The sequence below is a fragment of the Berghia stephanieae genome, chromosome 4, assembly GCF_034508935.2.
Source record: "Berghia stephanieae isolate SIO BIC M18660-M18661 chromosome 4, UCSD_Bste_1.3, whole genome shotgun sequence".
Classification (NCBI taxonomy): domain Eukaryota; kingdom Metazoa; phylum Mollusca; class Gastropoda; order Nudibranchia; family Aeolidiidae; genus Berghia; species Berghia stephanieae.
The window spans coordinates 37,091,173-37,111,749 of record NC_088363.1 but is presented as its reverse complement, the minus strand read 5'-3'; the positions used below and the strand labels follow the sequence as shown (position 1 = coordinate 37,111,749).

The following is a 20,577-nucleotide window of genomic DNA, read 5'->3' as shown; positions in this document are numbered from 1 at the left end:
CCATCGATTAATTCATTCGAAACGAAGGAAATCCCTGGTTTGGAATCTCATACGAAGTTAGTCTCGGGTTAAGTGGTACTTCGAGGATTAAGGATCAAAGAATGTGAAGTCTGTGTATAATCAGATTCATGTTTTGTTTTGTTTTTGTTTTTGTTCTTTGTGCGGCTATGTGGTCTAGTGGTATGATACTCGCTTTCAGATCGGAAGGTCCCGGGTTCGAGCCTCGCTCGGCGCATAGTTGAGTCCTTGGAAAAGACTCTTTACTCACATTCTCTCACCGTACTCAGGTGTAAAATGAGTACCTGGCCGTTAACAGCGTTGTCTTTGTCCGAAAAATTGTAATATCGCCTAACAGGCGTCATGTCTCGTCCTACATGTTAAATGTTGCTGTTGACCAGGGACCCCTTGTAAAGCGCATTGAGCACGTTAAGTGGATATTGCGCTATATAAATGCTCATTTTTTTTTTCTTTTGTTTTGTTTCGTGCGGCTATGCGATCTTGTGGTATGACACTCGCTTTCGGATCGGAAGGTTCTCGCTCGGCGGGCAGTTGAGTACTTGGAAAAGGCTCTTAACTCACATTTTCTCATCGTATTCATGTGTAAAACGAGTACCTAGCCGTTAACAGCGTTGTCTCTGTCGGGGGATGAAAATGTAATATCGCCTAACAGTCGTCATGTCTCGTTCTATATGTTACGTGTTGATGTTGGTCAGGGTGCTTTGAGTACGTTAAGTTGATATTGCGCTATATAGAACAGTAAAGTTGGTGCAATAAAATAAACAACATCACGTGACCGGATATTTGACATCAAACGTGACCCAGATTTTTTTTATAAATGACCCGAACTATGCTGCAATTGACCTTTAGTAATGTCATGCGCATCCAACCAACTTTTTGTTTACATGTTGCTAAGGCAGCAAACTGAAGTTGGCGCGAATAAATTCAAGCTGTTTACTCCGAGTCTGAGATAGCTAGGGAGGCCACGATCATATTTTTTTTATCGCCAAAATACCCCTTCTTTTTCTTTGATTTTATAAAAAATTATAGGAAAACCATAATCATGGTTCCCCCTCCTCCCGTAAACAAAACCATATCTATGTCCAGGGAAACGAAGATGGTTGCTTGTCTTTGGTTAAGGCGGATCATACTTTTTTTTTTTTTACAGCGTATCAAATGATCAAAGTCAAAGCATACGGTCAATGTAATGAAGAGAGTAAATTCGAATCTATCTCCTATCTCTTCGCTCAGATGACCCTTTTGACAGAAGACAACTACTACTTCTACACTATAACTATAACTGCACTACCACTACTGTATTATTATAACCACTGATACCACAAAACTATAGACTTTTATACTATTACTATCTAGAACTAATGGACCGTATGGCTTAGCGGTACGGTTTTCGTCTTGTCACAAAAGTCGAGCAATGCCAATGCTAAGTGTGATCAGTAATAGTAATAGGATGGGTGACTAATCGTGAAAAATTATACACACATTACCCCACTCGATTGAATGAGTATCTGGCTACAGAAATGGCGGTTAGTGTAGTGACAGTTTAAGTACACAAGGGTCGCCTAACAGGCTGTATGACAAAGAAATATGGTTCCACACGGCTTGTTGAAGTGGGGGGATAAATATGAAACATTTTGAAGCGCATTGCTCACGGCTATCTGTAGAAATGCAATGTATAAATATTCATATTTATGTACTTGGTCCAACGGATACTATTACTATTTCTACTACAAGACCTCTACTACTACTACTACTACTACTACTACTACTACTACTAACTACTACTACTACTACTACTACTACTACTACTACTACTACTACTATACTATAATAATAATAATAATATATAATATAATAATAATAATAATAATAATAATAATAATAATAATAATAATAATAATAATAATAATAATATAATAATAATAATGATAATAACAATATAATAATAATAACAATAACAATTATTATTGTTGTTGTCAGTATCACCGTTTATTAATGATTTTAAAAAGTGTTAAAGATACTTGAAAATGTTGGTGTTGTGTGTGTTGTAGTAATCCAGCGACGCAACTCTGTACTGTCTACAACTACAAGAGACGCACAAGACCGTGGCACTAAACATCCCTGGCATGCATTTAGTCAAACAACATGAAAGCAACATTCACGGTAGCGTTAACTACGTCAAAGTCAAAGACAAAACAATAGTGACATACAACCAGGACATGACAGTAAGTGAGGTGGAAATTCTCAGAATTGAAAGCAGACACTTCAATGTGATATTACTGTCAACAAACCTCCACCAACGCCATTCAAGTGGCCAGTTACATCCACCATTAGTGAGAAACCAATGATTGTGGTAGGTGACTTTAACTGCCACAGCACCAAATGGGGATACAATGAGAACAACAAAGATGGAGATACTGTTGAGGAATGGGCTGACCAATATAATCTGACACTCTTCTATGACGCATGAAGCATCCTTTCCAAGCGCTTGCTGGAGAACAGGCTACAACCCAGACCTTGCATTTGTGTCTTCCAGATATATCAAAAACTGTCGGCAACCCCATTCCAAAATCAGTATACAGACCTATCGCCATTGAGGTAGGATCAGTCATCTCTACGAGAACAAACAAATTATATGAACTGTGTTCGTGGACCTGGCAGCTGCCTATGACACAGTAAATCATAGTAAACTGCTCCTAAAGGTTGCAAGGGTAACTCGTAACACAAAAATAGTTGCAATAATAAAATTCCTTATGTCAAACCGTCACTTTTTTGTGGAAATGGATGGGAAGAAAAGCAGATCACAAAAGAACGGACTCCCTCAAGGATCGGTACTTGCACATATCCTTTTCAACGTTTATACCAACGACCAACCTCATTTTGAGAACATCAGGGGGTTTCTATATGATCTGTGTCTTGTGTCCCAGGCCTCTGATTTCAAGACCATTGAGGAGAGACTAACGGATGTCCTGGAGCCACTCTCTGAGGCCACATTTAAAGAACTCACTTGCCAACCCAGGAAAAACTCAAGTGTGTGCTTTCCATTTAAAGAACCGCCAAGCCTAAAGAAAACAGGAAACTGAACATCTGGAATGGGAACATATTGGATAAAAACACATTTCCCATGTACTTCGGTGTTACCGTAGACCGCACAATGTCCTTTTCTCAGAACACAAAAGCAAAGGTGGCCACAAGAAACAACTTCCTAAGAAAAGAGGCAAAAACTTACACGCCATGGGGAGCAGATCCGAAAACAGTCAGGACAACCATAGTAGCCCTCTGCTATTCATCAGCCGAATAGGTCTCACCAGTCTGAGTAAGATCCTGCCATGTCAAAATAACACCTGCCGGATCATTAGAGTAACTTGAAACCGACTCCAGTTCCAGTCCTCCATCGGCTGGCTGGCATTGCACCTCCCTACATTCAAAGAGCCACTGATTCCAAAGCCCAGAAATATGAATAGAAAATGGACCCAAGGCACAGCCCAATGACAAGTAGACTGAAGTCGAGAAAGAGCTTCACGATGGAAGAAAGCATCAACCCTGACCATGCAGCTGTATACAGGCGTTCCACGTTGAGAGAGTGGAACAATCATGCAAATGAAGCTGTTGGAGATCTGAGAGAAGAACTGTCCTACGGAACTGAGCTCCCCAGGAATGAATTGGTAACACTGAACAGAGCACAGGCAAAACTTGTGAGAACAATTGGAAGCATGAAAAAGTGGGGGCTGGCTGAGAGTAGCTTGTGTACATGTGGGTGCCCAGAGCAGACATCCTTAGAGTAGGTACGGCAAACTGCCGCTAATGCGCTCTGGCGGACAATTTTCGATGTGTTTTACATACATTTTACTTCGTTGTATTCCATTAAATATCAAAATGACAAGGATAAAATTTATATCAATCGAAAGCTTATTCAAATCCCTTTAAAATGGTGTCTAAATGATTTATCTGCTTTTTTTGAAGATAATTTAAGTGGGTTTTGAAACAAGTCACTAATCGGCTCGCCCGCTGATGGAAAATACGAACTTTTCGCGATCGGTCATCTTGAAGAGCTTGGCGAATTCGGGCCATGGGTGGTATCGGATCAGTAATTGGTTTAAAATGTGCACAAGATCTTGACGTTTTGATCGATACCAAATAACTGTTGGTTTATTTAGGGGAAGCGATTTTATTTTTAAAATTTCTCAAAAAAAGGAAGATTAAACTCATTTCCACAAAATTTCAGCAGACTATTTTTACATTACTGGAAAGGTCATCCATTTTTCTCTTAAAATATGGAAATGCCGTACCGATTATAAGTATCGCCCGCATTCGCCCAGCATTTAACTTTGGTAAATAAACACGAGTTGCACAGCCCAGTCAGTGAGAGCAAAATGGCGTGCCGACCAGAGGCTGCCTCGACGGACACATTTTTTGTCTCCCTTGGCGATTTATGGGAAATATGCATTTTTTGCGTTTTCGTGGCGCTTAAAATGTAATTAAATAAAGAGCTAGAGTTCTGAAAAAAATTGGAGTTGTTTAATTTCTATGAGACTCTAAGCAGTTGAAATTTTGTCATTGTGAGCCCGATACTTTTTTGGAAGTGGTTATTCAGTATCAGATACTGAATAGTGCTTTGCTCATCACGAATGGGGCTACCGAGACTGCAACGAGGCAGGAAGACAACTCCGCTCATGGATGGACTGTAATGATCTACACCTAGTGTACGATCCTACAGCCAAGGGTACCTTCCGGGGTACCCGCCATAAGAAGGAGTACACTCCAGACCTCACCCTCGTAACGAAAAGCGCGAACGGTGAACCGCTGCAGGTGAAGCGGACAGTCCTCGGGGACTTTCCGCATAGCCAGCACAGGCCGGTTCTTGTCACAGCTGGGGTGACAATACCGAGGGTGCAGTCTCTCCCACTTTGCAGATGGAATTTCAGGAAGGCTGACTGGGAGGAATTCAGTTCCTATATCGAGCAGGTCTGCCCTGCCATTCCTCCCAAGTCCAAGAATATAACCAGATTTAGTAGGCTACTGGTTAAGAGCGCTCAACGCTCTATTCCACGGGGCAAGCGGAAATTCTACACCCCTTGCTGGACAGCAGAGTCGGAAGAGCTGTACCGAGAGTACCAGCAGACCCAGTCTCAGGACACAGCCGATAGACTACTTCAGTCTCTGGCAGAGGGAAGGAAGCAACGGTGGCAGGAGACCGTGGAAAGTCTCGACTTTACACACTCCAGCCGCCACGCTTGGCGTTTGATAAAGAAATTGGACCCAGATCGGAATTTCGCGAAGGCTGCACCGGAATGCGAGGCAGACACAATTGCCAAGAATATTAAGAACCGTAGTAAGCGGGTCCCTAATCAGGCTTTTGAGCGCGGTGTCCGCAAGGCGTACCGAACGATTTTGGACTCGCTACCTGCGGAGGAGTCGGACTGGACGGCCCCGTTCAGTCCCCGAGAAGTGGGTGCAGCCATTAGCGAAGTAAAGAACGGCAAAGCAGCAGGGATAGATGGTGTATATCCCGATATGGTGACGCATCTGGGCCCCAGGGCACGGGCCTGGCTAGCAGAGGCAATGTCGGACGTCCTTGCAAAAGGAAAGCTTCCACAAGTGTGGAAGCACGCGAAGATAGTTGCCATCCTGAAGCCAGGGAAGCCGGCGAAGGAGGCAGACAGTTACAGACCCATATCGCTGCTGAGCTGTCTTTACAAATTGTTGGAGCGTGTTCTATTAAACCGATGGGGGCCGGTCCTAGACGCTGCCCTGCCACCAGAGCAGGCAGGCTTCAGGGAAGGGAGGTGCACCACGGAGCAGGTCATTGCCCTTACAGAGCATATTGAGCACGGGTTCGAGAGAAAACAGCAAACAGGTGCTGTGTTTATAGACCTATCAGCGGCGTACGATACGGTCTGGTGCGATGGGTTAATGCTCAAACTTGCAAAAATCATAAGGTGCAAAAAGACCTTGAAGTTGTTCTCTTCGATCTTAGGGGAAAGGCAATTCCACGTCGCGCTAGGAGACGTCACGAGCAAAGTAAGGAAATTGAAGAATGGGGTCCCTCAGGGGTCGGTACTTGCGCCAATGTTGTTTAACGTTTACATTAGCGATATGCCGAACACTTCCTCCCTGAGGCTGGGATACGCAGACGACTGGGCACTCGTTACTCAGAGTAAAGTGTGGACCCGTCTCGAGAGCGTACTCAGCGAGGACGTCACCAGACTCAAATCCTACTTTGACAAGTGGTACCTGAAGATGAACACTTCAAAAACCGTGGCCACTGCATTTCACTTATGCAGTGGTTGGCACACCCGTAAACTGAATGTCCTAGTCGGGGACCAGCCACTCCCATATGAGCCGCGTCCAAAATATTTAGGGGTGACGTTGGATCGCAGCCTTACCTATCGGGCTCATCTCGAAGGGGTTGCCCGGAAGATAGAGAAGCGGAATAGTCTTCTGAGGAAGCTGGCGGGATCGACTTGGGGCGCTAGCCAAGCGCTCCTGAGAACATCCGCCCTGGCACTATGCTATTCCACCGCGGAGTATTGCGCTCCAGTGTGGGGTAGAAGCAGAAACGTTGAGAAGGTGGATGTAAAACTTCGCAAGTCGATGCACATAGTGTCGGGAACGCTAGCAACAACCCCTAGAGAATGGGGCCCGGTAATGGCAGCGATCCAGCCCCCCGATGTCCGGAGAGAGACCATTACGGGAAACTGGCTGAGTAAGATCAAAGAGAGAGGGAATGGGGATACCCCTCTCATGCGCATAATGAACGGTGCCCCCGTTTCGAGCCGAAATAAGTCCCGGCAACCCTTGTACGCAGAATCCCTGACTACGGACAGAGCTGCACATACGAGATGGAAGTCGGTTTGGACGAATTCAATCCCTCGTGGGGGCGGGGACCTACACTCCTCTAAGCTTGGTGAGAAGTTGCCAGGCTTTGATACCAGTAAGAGGAGACACTGGGTAGCTGCGAATCGGCTTCGGTCGAGGAGCTGCCTAACGGCCGGTGCGTTACATCAGTGGGGTCTAACTTCCTGTCCTTTATGTCCACGCTGTGGACAAGAACCCGAAACGGCAGAGCATCTAGTCGAAAGGTGTGTTGTGACGATGCTACCAGGCGGGTTCGCGACGGTGCACGAATGCGGACCGGACTTTGCTGATTGGGTCGATCGTCATAACATAATAGTGTGAACCATAAGAAGCTGCTGCCACTATTCAGTATCCATAAGGAACTCTTATTATAGAGAGAGTGAAAAGTGCGACAATCTCAGTTGAATGTAAATAAACTGCTGACCTACTACCAGATTGAACTCGTGCAGTAACTGACAGCCCGATTCAAAGTTGTAGAAATATTTTAATCGTTATTTTTAAATTTCTGCTATTGTGCAATTAACATAGTTCAAAATATCAAAAGAAGAGTGGCATTCAAATAAATTTTTTAATGTCTAAATAGACATGATTAAATGTCACTGAAAGTTCAGAGTCACCATGGCTTGGTGGATAAGCTGTTTGACTCTGAACTTAAGGTTCGAGAGTTCAAATCCCGGCCGGGTTAACTTCTATTTTTCCCCAATATTTTTGTTTTAATCATTTTATTTGCTTGTAATATATTTTGATGTTTATATTATACTATTATTATTATTATTATTATTATTATTATTATTATTATTATTTCTACTTACTATTATTATTATTGTTGTTGTTGTAATCGTCATCATCATCATTATTATGATTATGATTTTTAAATCAAGTAGTAGGAGTTATTTAATCAGTTATCGACTTATTACGAATATCTTTTATGTGTTATAATCTCGTTGTTGTTTTTCATTGATGAGCTCTTCTATTGTTCATTACTTTTTAAAATCTTGCTTTTTTCTGTTTGTCACATTTTGTTGTTGTTGTTGTTGTTCTTGTTGTTTTTGTTTGTTTGTTTGTTTTGTCATCTAAGACAATCCCGATTCATTATAAATATGTGGCCAGACTTTCTGCCATTTTTAATTGAATGATGTACTTCCGTGAATTAATTGCAGTATTATATTAAAATTTACGTGATAATAATAATAATAATAATAGTAATAATAATAATAATAATAATAATAATAATAATAATTTAAACAGATACTGAATATTAGACTACAATTGACATCTATTTACTGAATACACGTGGTATTTTTAGGGGTGTTTTTTTTTTTACGAAACCTGAAACCTGCCGAAACACGCCGAAACCTGACAAAGTTAGGGGAAGCAGGCAGCAGTGGGGAGTGAACCTGGGACTCAGGGAAGTGTACACCATTGGGGAGTGAACCTGGGACTGGGTTTCGTAACAAAAAAGCAATTACTTTTTTACGAAACCCAACAATATCCAACAAAGTTATGGAAAGAAAGTAGGCAACAGTGGGGGAGTGAACCTGAGACTCAGGGAAGTGTACACTATTGGGGAATAAACCTAAGTCTATGGTTTTTCGGTGGGTTTTGGCGGGTTTCGTAAAAAAGTAATTGCTTCATTCTCGTCTGGTACCCAACTCCCATAGTCCCAGGTTCATTTCCACTGATATCCTCTTCTCACAGTCCCAGGTTCACTCTCAACCAGTGTGCACTTCCCTGAGTCCCGGTTCATTGCCCAATGGTGCCCACTTCCCATAACTTTTGATAATTTCGGTAAGTTTCGAAATAAAAGTACATTCTGAGCTCACTGTCCACTGGTATCAGCCTCTCGCAGTCCCAGGTTCAATCCTCATCTGTGTCCAAATCCCAGATTCACTCCCCACTGCTGCCTGCTTCCCATAACGTTGTCGGGTTTTGGCGGGTTTCGTAAAACAGTAATTCCCCCTCCCCCTTGGTATTGTCTTTTTACAATATCCAGAGTCCCAGGTTCACTCCCCACAAGTGTACACTTCCCTGAATCTCAGGTTCACCCCCCACTGTTGCCTACTTCAATAACTTTGTCGGATATTGCCAGGTTTCGTCGGGTTTCGTAAAAAAGTAATTGCTTTTATACGAAACTCGCTGAAGCACGCTGAAAACCAGAGTCTCAGGTTCACTCCCCACATGTGTATACTTCCATGAATCTCAGGTTCACCCCCCACTATTGCCTACTTCAATAACTTTGTCGGATATTGCCAGGTTTCGTCAGGTTTCATAAAAAAGTAATTGCTTATATATGAAACTCGCTGAAATTCGCCTAAACCCAGAGTCTCAGGTTCACTCCCTACTGGTGTACACTTCCCTGAGTCTCAGGTTCAGTCCCCATTATTTGCTTACTTTCCATAACTTTGCCCCAATTTGTTGCCCCAATTTGTAATTGCTTTTTTAAAATAACAAAATCCGCCGAAACCCAGTCCCAGGTTCACTCCCCACTGGTGTACACTTCCCCGAATCTCAGGTTCACTCCCCACTGTTGCTACTACCCATAACTTTCTTGGATATTGCAAGGTTTCGTCGGGTTTTGTAAAAAAGTAATTGATTTTATATGAAACTAGCTGAAGCTCGCCGAAAACCATAGTCTCAGGTTCACTCCCCACTGGTGTACACTTCACTGAGTCCCAGGTTCACTCCCCACGCGTTGCCTACTTTCCACTTCTTTGCCGCATATTGTCGGGTTTCGTACAAAAGTAATCCCCCCCCCCCCCCCCCATTTGTTATTGCTTTTTTATAAAACCCAGAGTCCCAGGTTCACTCCCCACTGGTGTACACTTCCCTGAATCTCAGGTTCACCCCCTCCTCCCCCCGCCCCCCTCAGCCTCTACACACACACACACACACACACACACGCTGCTGCCTACGTCCCATAACTTTGTCGGATATTGCCAGGTGTCGTCCGGCTTTTTATTACGAAACCCGCTGAAACCCAGTCCCAGGTTCACTCCCCACTGTTGTACACTTCTCTGAGTCCGAGATTCACTCCCACAGCTGCCCTCTTCCCATAACTTTGTCGGGTTTCGGAAAAGAAACACCGTATTATAGTGCAAAACCACTATTCAGTGTCAGATACTGAATAGTGCAAAACCACTATTCAGTATCAGATACTGAATAGTACAAAACCACTATTCAGTATCAATACTGATAGTGCAAACATATCAGATCAGATACGATAGTGCAAAACCACTATTCAGTATCAGATACTGAATAGTGCTAGCCTACTTTTTTTTATACGAAGTCCCGAAGTTGGGTGCTGAAGCAGGGTGTCGCGACGACGAAATTGTCAAATTTTCAAATGACAATGACAATATCTTCCTTAAAAATTGAGATACATGTATGACATTGGTATCAAAATGCTCCGAATTGCAAACTCTTTTAAGCAAAAGTGACTAAATTGAGCATTGTTGGGTTTGAAAAATCAGTTTTCTGTACCTACTTAGAGAATGCCAGGATGCGCTCAGCTGCACTGACCATGACCCAAGAGTCTGCTCCCCAGATGCTGTGGAGTGGGTTCGGTGTTGGTGCGAAACTGTGACGATGATAACTTGCAAAATGAATAAGTCTTACACCTGCCAATATATAAGTAAGATGACAGGATGCTGATCTTTTTAACATCTAAGTACTTTTGTAACCCGGCAGTGCTACCTTTTATGTGTAACCCAGAATGAAAAGTTATTACAAAAGACGATTGCAAGATATTTAGATAAATTGCTAGTTTATCATTGTGGTAGACGTACATATATGTATTAAAGTTACATATCCAATAACCTGTAGGTTAACAGAGAAGGAAGGGTGCACAAGTTCATTGTAATTTGAAGTTAGGAGTTGGAACAAAGTTGATTTGCATTGAGTCAGAATTCAATCAAGTCTTAGACTTAGATTGAAAGAAAAAAATATTTTTTAAAACAAGAAACAAAAAAACAACCCTACAGCGTTCACCAGAATGAATAAAAACAGGACAGTCTTTAAACTGTATCAATGGAAATCACATCTTGCATATACAAGACCTCTAGTGCTATTGTGAGGATTGGTTCTCAGTCTCACCCGTCCTGCTGTATCTGAGTGCCATAACACAACTTGTGAAATCCAAATAAATTAAAAACAGATTATAAATTTATATCATATTTATTGTCATTTCATTCATATTCATGTTATTCACACTGAAATCATTTTAAAAAATATAGATATGATGTTTCTCCATTAAAGGTATGCTTGCATTTTCATCATGTGAAAGAGAAAGAAAAAAAAAAAAGAAAAAAATTGATAATTATTACTGAAACTGTGTAGTTCCATTTTTAAAAATCTGTGATGTAAGAGCCCCAGCAAAAGCTTTGGTTAAAAAAGGTTCTGATTTAAGAAATGCACTTCTTAGGCATAACATGCGATTAACCTGTGTAGACTTTAGTATTATGGTCTTGCATATAATTATCAAGTGCAGAAAGTTTGCCATTAAATTAATTATTTAATAGAATTTAATATAATTTGATTCGAGAAATGGAACACAAAGGAAGAATTTGCGATTAACCTGTCCAGTCATAAGCATCATGTTCTTGTTTATAAAGTGCAGAAACTTTGCAAATAAATAGAATAAATAGAAAAGAATTTTATTCGAGAAATGGAATACAACGGCAGAATTTGCGACTAACCAGTTAAGACAAAAGCGCCATGGTCTTATTTTCAAAATACAGAAACTTTGTGAATATTTCGAGAAATGTAGCACAAAAGCATCACTGTCTTGCATATGAAGTGCAGAAAGTTTGTGATTAAGCCACTGCATTATTTAATATGATGTTGCTGATAAATGAAACAATGCAATACAATTTTTAAAAATATGTTCTGCAACATCACATGGTCCCATCTATCAAATTCTACTACCATTACAAATCAGCTACATAGATGGTTTCATCAGTACTCTTATCTTGCTGATAAATTAAATTATAAACATAGAAAAGGATATAATAAACTTTAAAAAATAATTATAAAGTTAAATGGTAGACAAGATAAAGAGGTCATTGCCTATTTCTTTTTAAATTTCTTATTCATAACCAAGGAAGCAGGTTTCTTTTGCTATATTCTTCTTGACTTCCCTATGTAAATGTTTCTTTCAAGTGTATAACAAGCTCACAGGGCATTTTTATAAATAAACAGGAGCCAATACCATTAAAATGGAGAGATCACTGCCAAAATTACATAGGGATAGATATGCATTGGTTTTAACGTGTATTAGACACTGTCATTAGAAAAAAGTTTTTAAAAATCTTTACAAACTACAGTAAGCTGCTTTTAAAATTAAGAAACGCTCGAAAGCAAAATATGGTCCTGTTCTCTTAATCACCGCTCTCTAGTCTCTAGATTAGGTCAATAAAGCTGAGAGGTTTTATGAAGAATATAGAATATAGAAGAAAAACATTAATTCCAATAAAAAAAAAAACAAAGAAGGGTCCATAATGATATATGAGGAATTCTATAACATGAAAGCCATTTTGATAATCTTGAAGGATAAACTCAATGATGATGATGATGATGATGATAATAATAATAATTATGATACTTCTTCCTGAATATAAATTGATTAATTCCCATGGTATAGGCAGGCCAATGCTTCCAGAACAATTAAAGGAATGCAGAGACTCATTCTTGTTGTAATGTTATTTAGATCTGAAAAAAAAAAGATAAGCATGGCATTCTAAACCATTTTCCCATGGTCCCATAAAAAGCAATATCATCTCACACAAAATCATAAAGTAAAATTCATATGGACCAAACAATGAATAAAAGTTATAATTACCTTATTTTATCAATTATTATCATTGGATCTATTTAACTTTATATGTATTAATTAAATGACAATTCGAAATTAAGATACCAATGTTTGAATGAATAACTGGATCTAACTCTACAAGTAAAATGTAAATGTGCAACTTATTCAGATTTCAGCAAGCACTTGTTACAGTCTGTCGCTTCATGTTACAGGAAAAACTCCAGTTCCATGAGCCTTATGACTCTAAAGGACCAATTATTTCAAAGTAAAATGAAATACCATTTATTTTTTAAGAAAGTTATCAAGCACTATTTAAGGTCTGTTGCTTCATGTTACAGAAACAGGAAAAACTCCAGTTCCATGAGCCTTATTACTCTAAAGAACCACTTATTTCAATGTAAGAAGAAATATCATTCAATGTTGAATATATAGACATGACCTATTTCTTAATGGTTTGCTTATATTCAATAAAAACATTAGAAAACATAATGGACCTGGAACTCAGATACCACAAGGTTGTTAAAACCGTTGGGTCAGGTCTAATTTTATCAGAGGTTTATGATCATGAAGGCAAGATTACATAACCAATGTCGATTAGCTTTTTAAAAAATGGGCTTTTATTTACCTTCCGGTGAACTCATTTGATCAATATTTCCTGTATTTAACTTTCTGATCACATAAGAAAAGTCTAATAAACATTGAATATATTTTAATGCCTCTGGATTTCACTTTAAAGTCAAATAAAATATCTGATCACAAATAAAATTTTTGATAATTCGATCAACAGAGAGAGCTTTTCAAAATTGTTCGCTTATTATTCCTGAGGCAAAATTTAGATAAGACATCATTTCACATATCATGGTGATTCCTATGAATTACAAAATCCTAAAAAGCTTCTTCTTCATTAAAAAAAAACGTATGAAATAAAATTAGGTAATCTAAAGTAATCAGAGAGGTTTAGTTTTCATTTCAATCCAAGGTAAATCCGTAAAGAGTTGTAGGACCAGGCCCCTCTTGATCATTACCCACAAAATTGATTGAACTAACAGGGATGTGTATAAAACTGTAACAAAACCCCCAACGACCCCCCCCCCCCCCCCCCCCCCCAACACTCATACAAAAACTTAAGCACAGTTTTTTCATTTTCACTTCTCTTGAGCCAAGGGAAACTCGTTGCTCATTTTAGCTGCACAGATTCGAATTCAATCGCTTTCCCCCCCCCCCCCCCCCCCCCCCCCCCTTTTTTTTTTCTTTTTTTTTTTTTTTTTTTTTTTGAGCGAGTCTATTCTTTTCTCCTTTTTTGTTTGGCCTTGTTCCGTTTCTGAGCATGAATTTCTTAAAATTGTTTGTTTTCTTTTTAATACAAAAATATTGGGGTTTTTTTCCCCCTCTATCTGTCTGGGAATAACCAATTTTCGTTATTGGCAGACCCTGTCTGGGAATAATCATAGCGATGACGAAAATATCAGACCGCACTCCCTGCATTTTACAATAAAATATGTTTTCTTCCACACAGCTACCGACCAAATAAGGCGAATAGGCTTGGAAGATCCAAAACGTCATACATGTAGTTTGACACCTGCCAAATATCAAAGATGCGATAAGGGGTTGAGCGGGACATTTTCTTTTCCCAGACATTCTCATTTTTTCACCACCCCTTCCTCCCTCTCTGCCATTCCTTCTCTCATCGACTCTCAGCAAAAACAATAACAAAAAGTCTTATGTGGCAAAAACGGCTACCAACTTAAATCCCTCAAACAACACAAGATATTGAAAATCGGTGGCAGAGACCCTTTGCCTTTGTCTTGTTCCTTTTCCAGTTCCAGTCATGAACAGATAATGAGAGAATGAAGACCTAAAGATTGTTTCGAAATCTATTATCAGGTTAGGAAAGAGCGAGAGTCAATAAAATATGACAAGCGATGAAAGCTTCGCACCACAAAAGATGAGGATTAAAAAATACAACTTTTGTTGAGATTCCACCTGCAGAGGAGGGGGGTGTCTGCTTTTTTTTTTTTGTTCCTTTCTGTTTTCTTTTTCGGTCAAGTTATGACTGACACACGTTCTAGACTGTAAACGTTACCCATAAAATGTCATAAATTACGAAAAGTGTTTTCTCTCACACAGTATTCGAATCACTCACTGAATGAACATGAAGCAGACATAAGTGAAGGAAACGTAAACTCTGTAAGTGAGAATCGGCGAGTGAAGCTGTACTGTAGTAATGACTGACACTGACAGTGACAGTCAAATTGCGAAGTGAAATGGAAACAAATAAACAACGCATTCTAAAATTATGCCGGTGAGACATCCAAAGTTAAATACCCGAACGCTATTATGGATTAACATTGAACTAAATCGTTTCCTGCTCTCAAAACCAATCGATACAAATTACAAACTCAAACACTGAAATTGGAATCTTACCTTTGCATGAGTTGGACTGCCATTCTTTGCTGGTGATCAGGGTTGCCAGATTATTTTTCAACAAAATGCCAGGGGAAGACTCAAAAAATGCCAAAACACTCAAAAAAATGCCAAAGTCTGTTGACTCCCACCCCCACTAAGAAAACTACTCACTTTTGATAGACAATTTACTATCATATCCTGGTGGCTTGCGTGTTTTCTTGTCTTTTTTTTTTTTTGTTTTTTTTTTTTGGAATTATACTAAATTTCCTATAGGGGTAATTTTTTACCTACTGACTACTAAGTGGAGTGAAAGTTAACAGGCGACCATGACGCAAATATACATGAGTTTTGCAGGAGATTCCCAGAAAACTTACGAGGATACTTGTCGAGGGCTGAATTTGAGTGAATATCTGAGGGAGGCAGGGCTAGTTCAGGGTGCGAGTTTTAATAGCAAAGTTTTCCGATGTGAAGAGATTTGTGTTTACGCGTTTAGAAATAATTAAGAAAAGGTGTCATTTGAAGTATAATATACAAGAAAAGAAAATGCCAAATGAAAATGCCAAATGCCAAATGATTTTTCTAATGCCAAACGGTTTTCAAAAATGCCAGATTTTTGGAATCTGGCATTTAAAATGCCAAACTGGCAACCCTGCTGGTGATTAGGAAGTTTAGCAGCCGGACAACGTTGCGCACAAAACAGGTCTCCCGTTTTTGTCGTTCAAATTGTAGATAATACACATTCAGTTAAAAACAAACACGTACAATTAAAATTGTTATTTAGTTAAATTCTTTGTATATGGCTAAATTATTCCGAAAACCAGATTTCAAAGAGTTCTTGTTTTGTTCACACTTAATAGAGCAGTAAAGTTAGGTGCCCCAAACGTAAACAATAACAAGTTGCTAGTGATTTCCGTTAGGGACCGGAATAATTTACGCACAATATAGGTCTCCCAATTTTGTAGTTTGAGTTGTAGGCAATACACTTTCAGTATTGAAAATATGTTTACATAAAATCTAACAGTTGCAGAAATAATAACATAAGGCTAAATTATTATGAAAATCAGGCTCCGAATAATTCTCGTTTTGTTCACACCAGCGCAATAATTTGCTCTGGTCTAAAAATAGATAGACTGTAACTTTTGATAAATTTTAGAAAATTTTACCTTTTGTTCCATAAAATATCCATATCTAGACATTATTTGATGCATGATCGAGTATTTATGAATATGTGTTTCTTTTGCCACCTAACAGCCAAATTTTAAAGGTTATTTTTTTCTATTATTTACATTGGAACGTGAGCTGTCAAGACAGGAACATGTGGTTTGCCACGTGCTTCTCGACCTTTGTTTACGTTTGGGGCACCTAACTTTACTGCTCTATAAAAAATCAATATTTAGATATTATTTGACGCGTGATTGAGTATTTATGAATATGTGTTTCTTTTGACACCTAACAGACATTTTAAAATGGTTATTTTTTTCTATAATTTACATTGGAAGGTGAGCTGTCAAAGCCAGGAACATGTGTTTTGCCACGTGCTTCTAAAATGGTCACGTGATGTTGTTTATTTTATTGCACCAACTTTACTGTTCTAGAAATGCTTATTTATTTTTTTTTTGCTTGTTTTTTTGTTTTGATTTGTTTTGTTCTTTTTGTTTGCTTGTTTGTTTTTTGTTTGTTTATTTGGTTGTGTTTTGTTTTTGTTTTTTGTTGGGGCGAGGGGGAGAGGGGTGGTCTTGTTTTTTCCTTGGATCGATAGCAATGTTTTTGTTAAGCGCACGATTACCAAATACTTACATGTTAAATAATCGAGTTCTTGGACTATACTTCGTTGTAGTCTGGCATCGATGAGGTGATGGTTACAGTTATCCGCCTCTGGGTCATCGGAGTTGTCAGGTGATGTGTGGAGACAGGCTTGGCATTCGATCACAGCTGACGACAAGCTGGTTTTGGTGGGGGTTGCATATTTAAACAGTGTTTTGATTAATTTAACTCGAAAAGGGCATTCATCGACGTGTACATATATGCAGGTCTGACATCCGAACGCAATTATGACCTGGTTTAACATTGTTGTAATGGGCAATAAATTGAGTAATTGTTTTTGAGATTTCCATTACAACACAGAAACTATAAGGAATTGGGTTATCAGACCTGCAAATAAGTACACGTCGGCATTAAACATCTCAATGTAAGTTTATTTTTCAAAGAAGCCTCTTGAAATATGAGGCCTACAACTACTCTCTCTCTCTCTCTCTCTCTCTCTCTCTCTCTCTCTCTCTTTTATATATATATATATATATATATATATTATATATATATATATATATATATATATAATATATATATATAATATCTGTCTTTCTCTCTATCCAACGTATTAATTGGATACACGCATTTTATAAATAAAATTGCACTGTCTTCAAGAAGAAATATACGTATCATCAAACCAACGGAACGCCAAAGAAAATCATATCGAGGGTATGGTATAACACAACGAATGAATCAGTTCCTATAATATTATGATTTAAAGATTACTTGAAATATTTGTTAAAGCTACAGCCATTCTATAACAAGCATGGTCACAGACATTAGATGCAGATCTTATATACATTAAGATGTTTGAAAGTCTTAAGTACAGAATTATTGTGCGACTATGTGGTCTTGTGGTATGACACTCGATTTTGGATCGAAAGGTCCTGAGTCGAGCCTCGCTTGGCGCATAATTGAGTCCTTGGAAAAGGCTCTTTTCTCACATTCTCTCACCCTACTCAGGTGTAAAATGAGTACCTGGCCGTTGACAGTTTTGTCTCTGTCGGGAAAAAAAATGTAATATCGCCTAACAGGCGTCATGTTTTGTTCTACATTTTACGTGTCGCTGTTGGTCAGGGGCCATTTTTAAAGAGCTTTGAGCAAGTTTAGTGGATATTGCACTGTATAAAACCTCATGTTTTTTGTTGACTTTTTTTAAGCAAAGAAAGTCAAAAGCTTTATAAAGTATATAATCTATAATTTTATGTTTCGAGATTTCCTTGCTTTGCGCGTGTCTTTCAGAAATATTTTATTGATAATTCCAAATATTGTTGAGTCCTAAAATTATGAGACTATCTAGTAGACTTCTCTAACTCGGCAATCATTTCTAACTCACCTGTCCAGCAAAGAAGAAGCAGTGGAAAGGATTGTCTGTGGCCTTGACTCCAACATCTCTTCAACAAATAAGCTGAGTTCTTGAGATGATGCCAGAAGCTTCTCCATGGCAACGGTGGTGTCGTTAGTAACCAAGCGACGCTTCTTTCTTTCGTCGTCGATCTGCAACAAGAAGTGGTACCGTTTGTTTTCTATTTCCGCCACAAGAGAGTCACATTCTTTGTTGATGTCCGAGCGTCCTTTGTCGTACTTCTCCTGTATCGAGTTAATTTAATGTTTAGATATTTAACTTTGAAAGTTCTTTTTCTATGTGAAATTTCTATTATTCATATGTTCCAATCCTGCCAAATCCAATCTGATTCAATAGTCTGATGTCACGTCCACCTAGCAACGAGCAGCTTGGTTCTGAACAAAGAAAATCGGTACTTTGTATTCTTCGCGCTGGCGAGAACTTTTTCACGTGTCATGTGATCAGAATGTATAAAAGTCAAAACATGATTAGATTTATAATGCTTTTGATCTCTGGATCCACTTTTATGCTCGTTGGAGAAGTATTTCATAAGGGCATCCGCCATTGTTCCGATAGTTTAGAACCAGTTACTAAGTTACTATGCGTCATTACCAGGGAAGTGACATCACGGCTGTTGAAGTCTGTTGACATTGATTGTAGCAAAAATTTAGATGGAGCTTGCTTTCTCGTCAAGGCAATAGTATAAATATAAGGAATGGCTTATGCCAATTTTTTTTTTTAATAAACAGTAACCATTAATGCAGTTAATAAAAGATGGAAAATATTTATTGTGCTTTTTACAAATATGTGCCGATCCACTAAAAATATTTGTTCACAACTTTTTCGTGACCAGGAAAGTTAGTGGGTCTAATATACACTGCTCGTCAGACGCAGTTTAATAGAAAACTGTAGTATGAATTGAATGACGTTTAACCACCTACATAAACCTTAATAATTATTATTAAGACATTGGTATTAAGTATCTACTTAGATTATGTTTCCTGGCAACTCGAGCTTTACTTGATCTTTTATATAGCGCATTATTACTAAACATGCTCAAAGCGCTTTACAAGGGATCCCTGACCAACAGCAATACGTAACATGTAGTAAGAGACATGACGTCTCTTTTCCGACAAAGACAATACTGTTAACGGCCAGGTACTCATTTTACACCTGAGTACGGTGAGACAATGTAACTAAAAAGCCTTTTCCAAGGACTCAACTATGCGCCGAGCGAGGCTCGAACTCAGGACCTTCCGATCCGAAAGCGAGTGTCATACCACAAGACCACATTGCCATAAATTAGATAATGGAGATATCTAGATTAGTAATAATTTTTGATTAACTCACTCAATCCTAGAGATTTTTGCTACTTTTCAAAATTGGAAAAATTGTATTAAAAATGAGCACGTACATAGACAGTTTTATTCAACTATCATTAACGTGTAAAAACTAAAAACATTAGCTTTGATACTACATCTATAATTTGTCTCAGAAAAATGTAATAAATGGGAATGGGGTAAAAGTAATCCGGGTAAACTACGGATATAGTCGGTGTTAGGGTGAAGTGAGTTAATCGCAACACTGTCATAATGAATGAAATTATTTACCTCTCCATTCTGTACCCTTTCTGTGAAGGAATTCATGTGAAATAGTAACTGGTTTTGGATATCACAGAGCTTTTGGAGATGGTTCTGAATGCTCAGCTGTTTGGAAAGAACAGTTTTGATAATAGTAATCACTTGTATACTACAGTGTTTGTGTGTGTGAGTGTGTACGTGTGTGTGTGTGTGTGTGTGTGTGTGTGTGTGTGTGTATGTCTTTCTGTGTATGTGGATACAAATGTTATTTGTTCCTTTTAAGTGAATTCTATTAATACGAAATGATAAGATATACTTATATCGTTGTTTTCATATGCGCTGTGGATGTGAAGATGCAAATGTGTGTTTGTATATGTATAAATAACTATTGTTTAGGTATAATAATATGTCTGTATGTGTGTGTTCTGTATCTGTGAATGTGATTTTTTTTCGTCATAACCTAAATTACTTGAACAAAGTTTTCCTCACATGAATTGCAATTTGTTAGACAATAGATAATCATTATGTCATCATCGTTATTATTATTGTCATTATTATTATTATTATCACCATCAGCATCATCATCATCATCATCATCATCATCATCATCATCATCATCATCATCACCATCATCACAATCATCATTATTATTTGGGTACGACGCAAAGACCATTTACCAAGTTGTCACGTTTCCCTTATCCCCACTTAATTACCGTAATAATGACCAATGTTCAATAAATATTCGATTGACCAAT

General features: G+C 38.7%; 1 protein-coding gene and 1 long non-coding RNA gene across 5 annotated transcripts in view; both read right to left on the bottom strand.

Moving 5' to 3' along the window:
• The window catches only part of LOC144970521 (uncharacterized), a 53,153-nt gene that overhangs the window by 12,371 nt on the left and 20,205 nt on the right, over positions 1-20,577 (bottom strand). For 2 of the 4 annotated variants that reach the window (XM_078910253.1, XM_078910252.1), the window contains exons 4-6: positions 19,853-19,948; positions 18,234-18,394; positions 16,886-17,031 (exon numbers count right to left, since the gene is read on the bottom strand). In XM_078910253.1, the coding sequence (XP_078766379.1) occupies positions 16,886-17,031; positions 18,234-18,394; positions 19,853-19,948 (403 nt within the window). Of the gene's footprint in view, positions 1-16,885; positions 17,032-18,233; positions 18,488-19,852; positions 19,949-20,577 lie in introns of all 4 variants that reach the window. The other 2 variants (XM_078910251.1, XM_078910250.1) reach the window with 1 other exon arrangement.
• On the bottom strand, positions 11,028-15,150 carry LOC144970522 (uncharacterized). Its single transcript, XR_013644979.1, has 2 exons — positions 15,107-15,150; positions 11,028-12,579 (listed from the first exon to the last, which is right to left on the bottom strand). It is a non-coding gene; the product is annotated as an uncharacterized LOC144970522 (long non-coding RNA).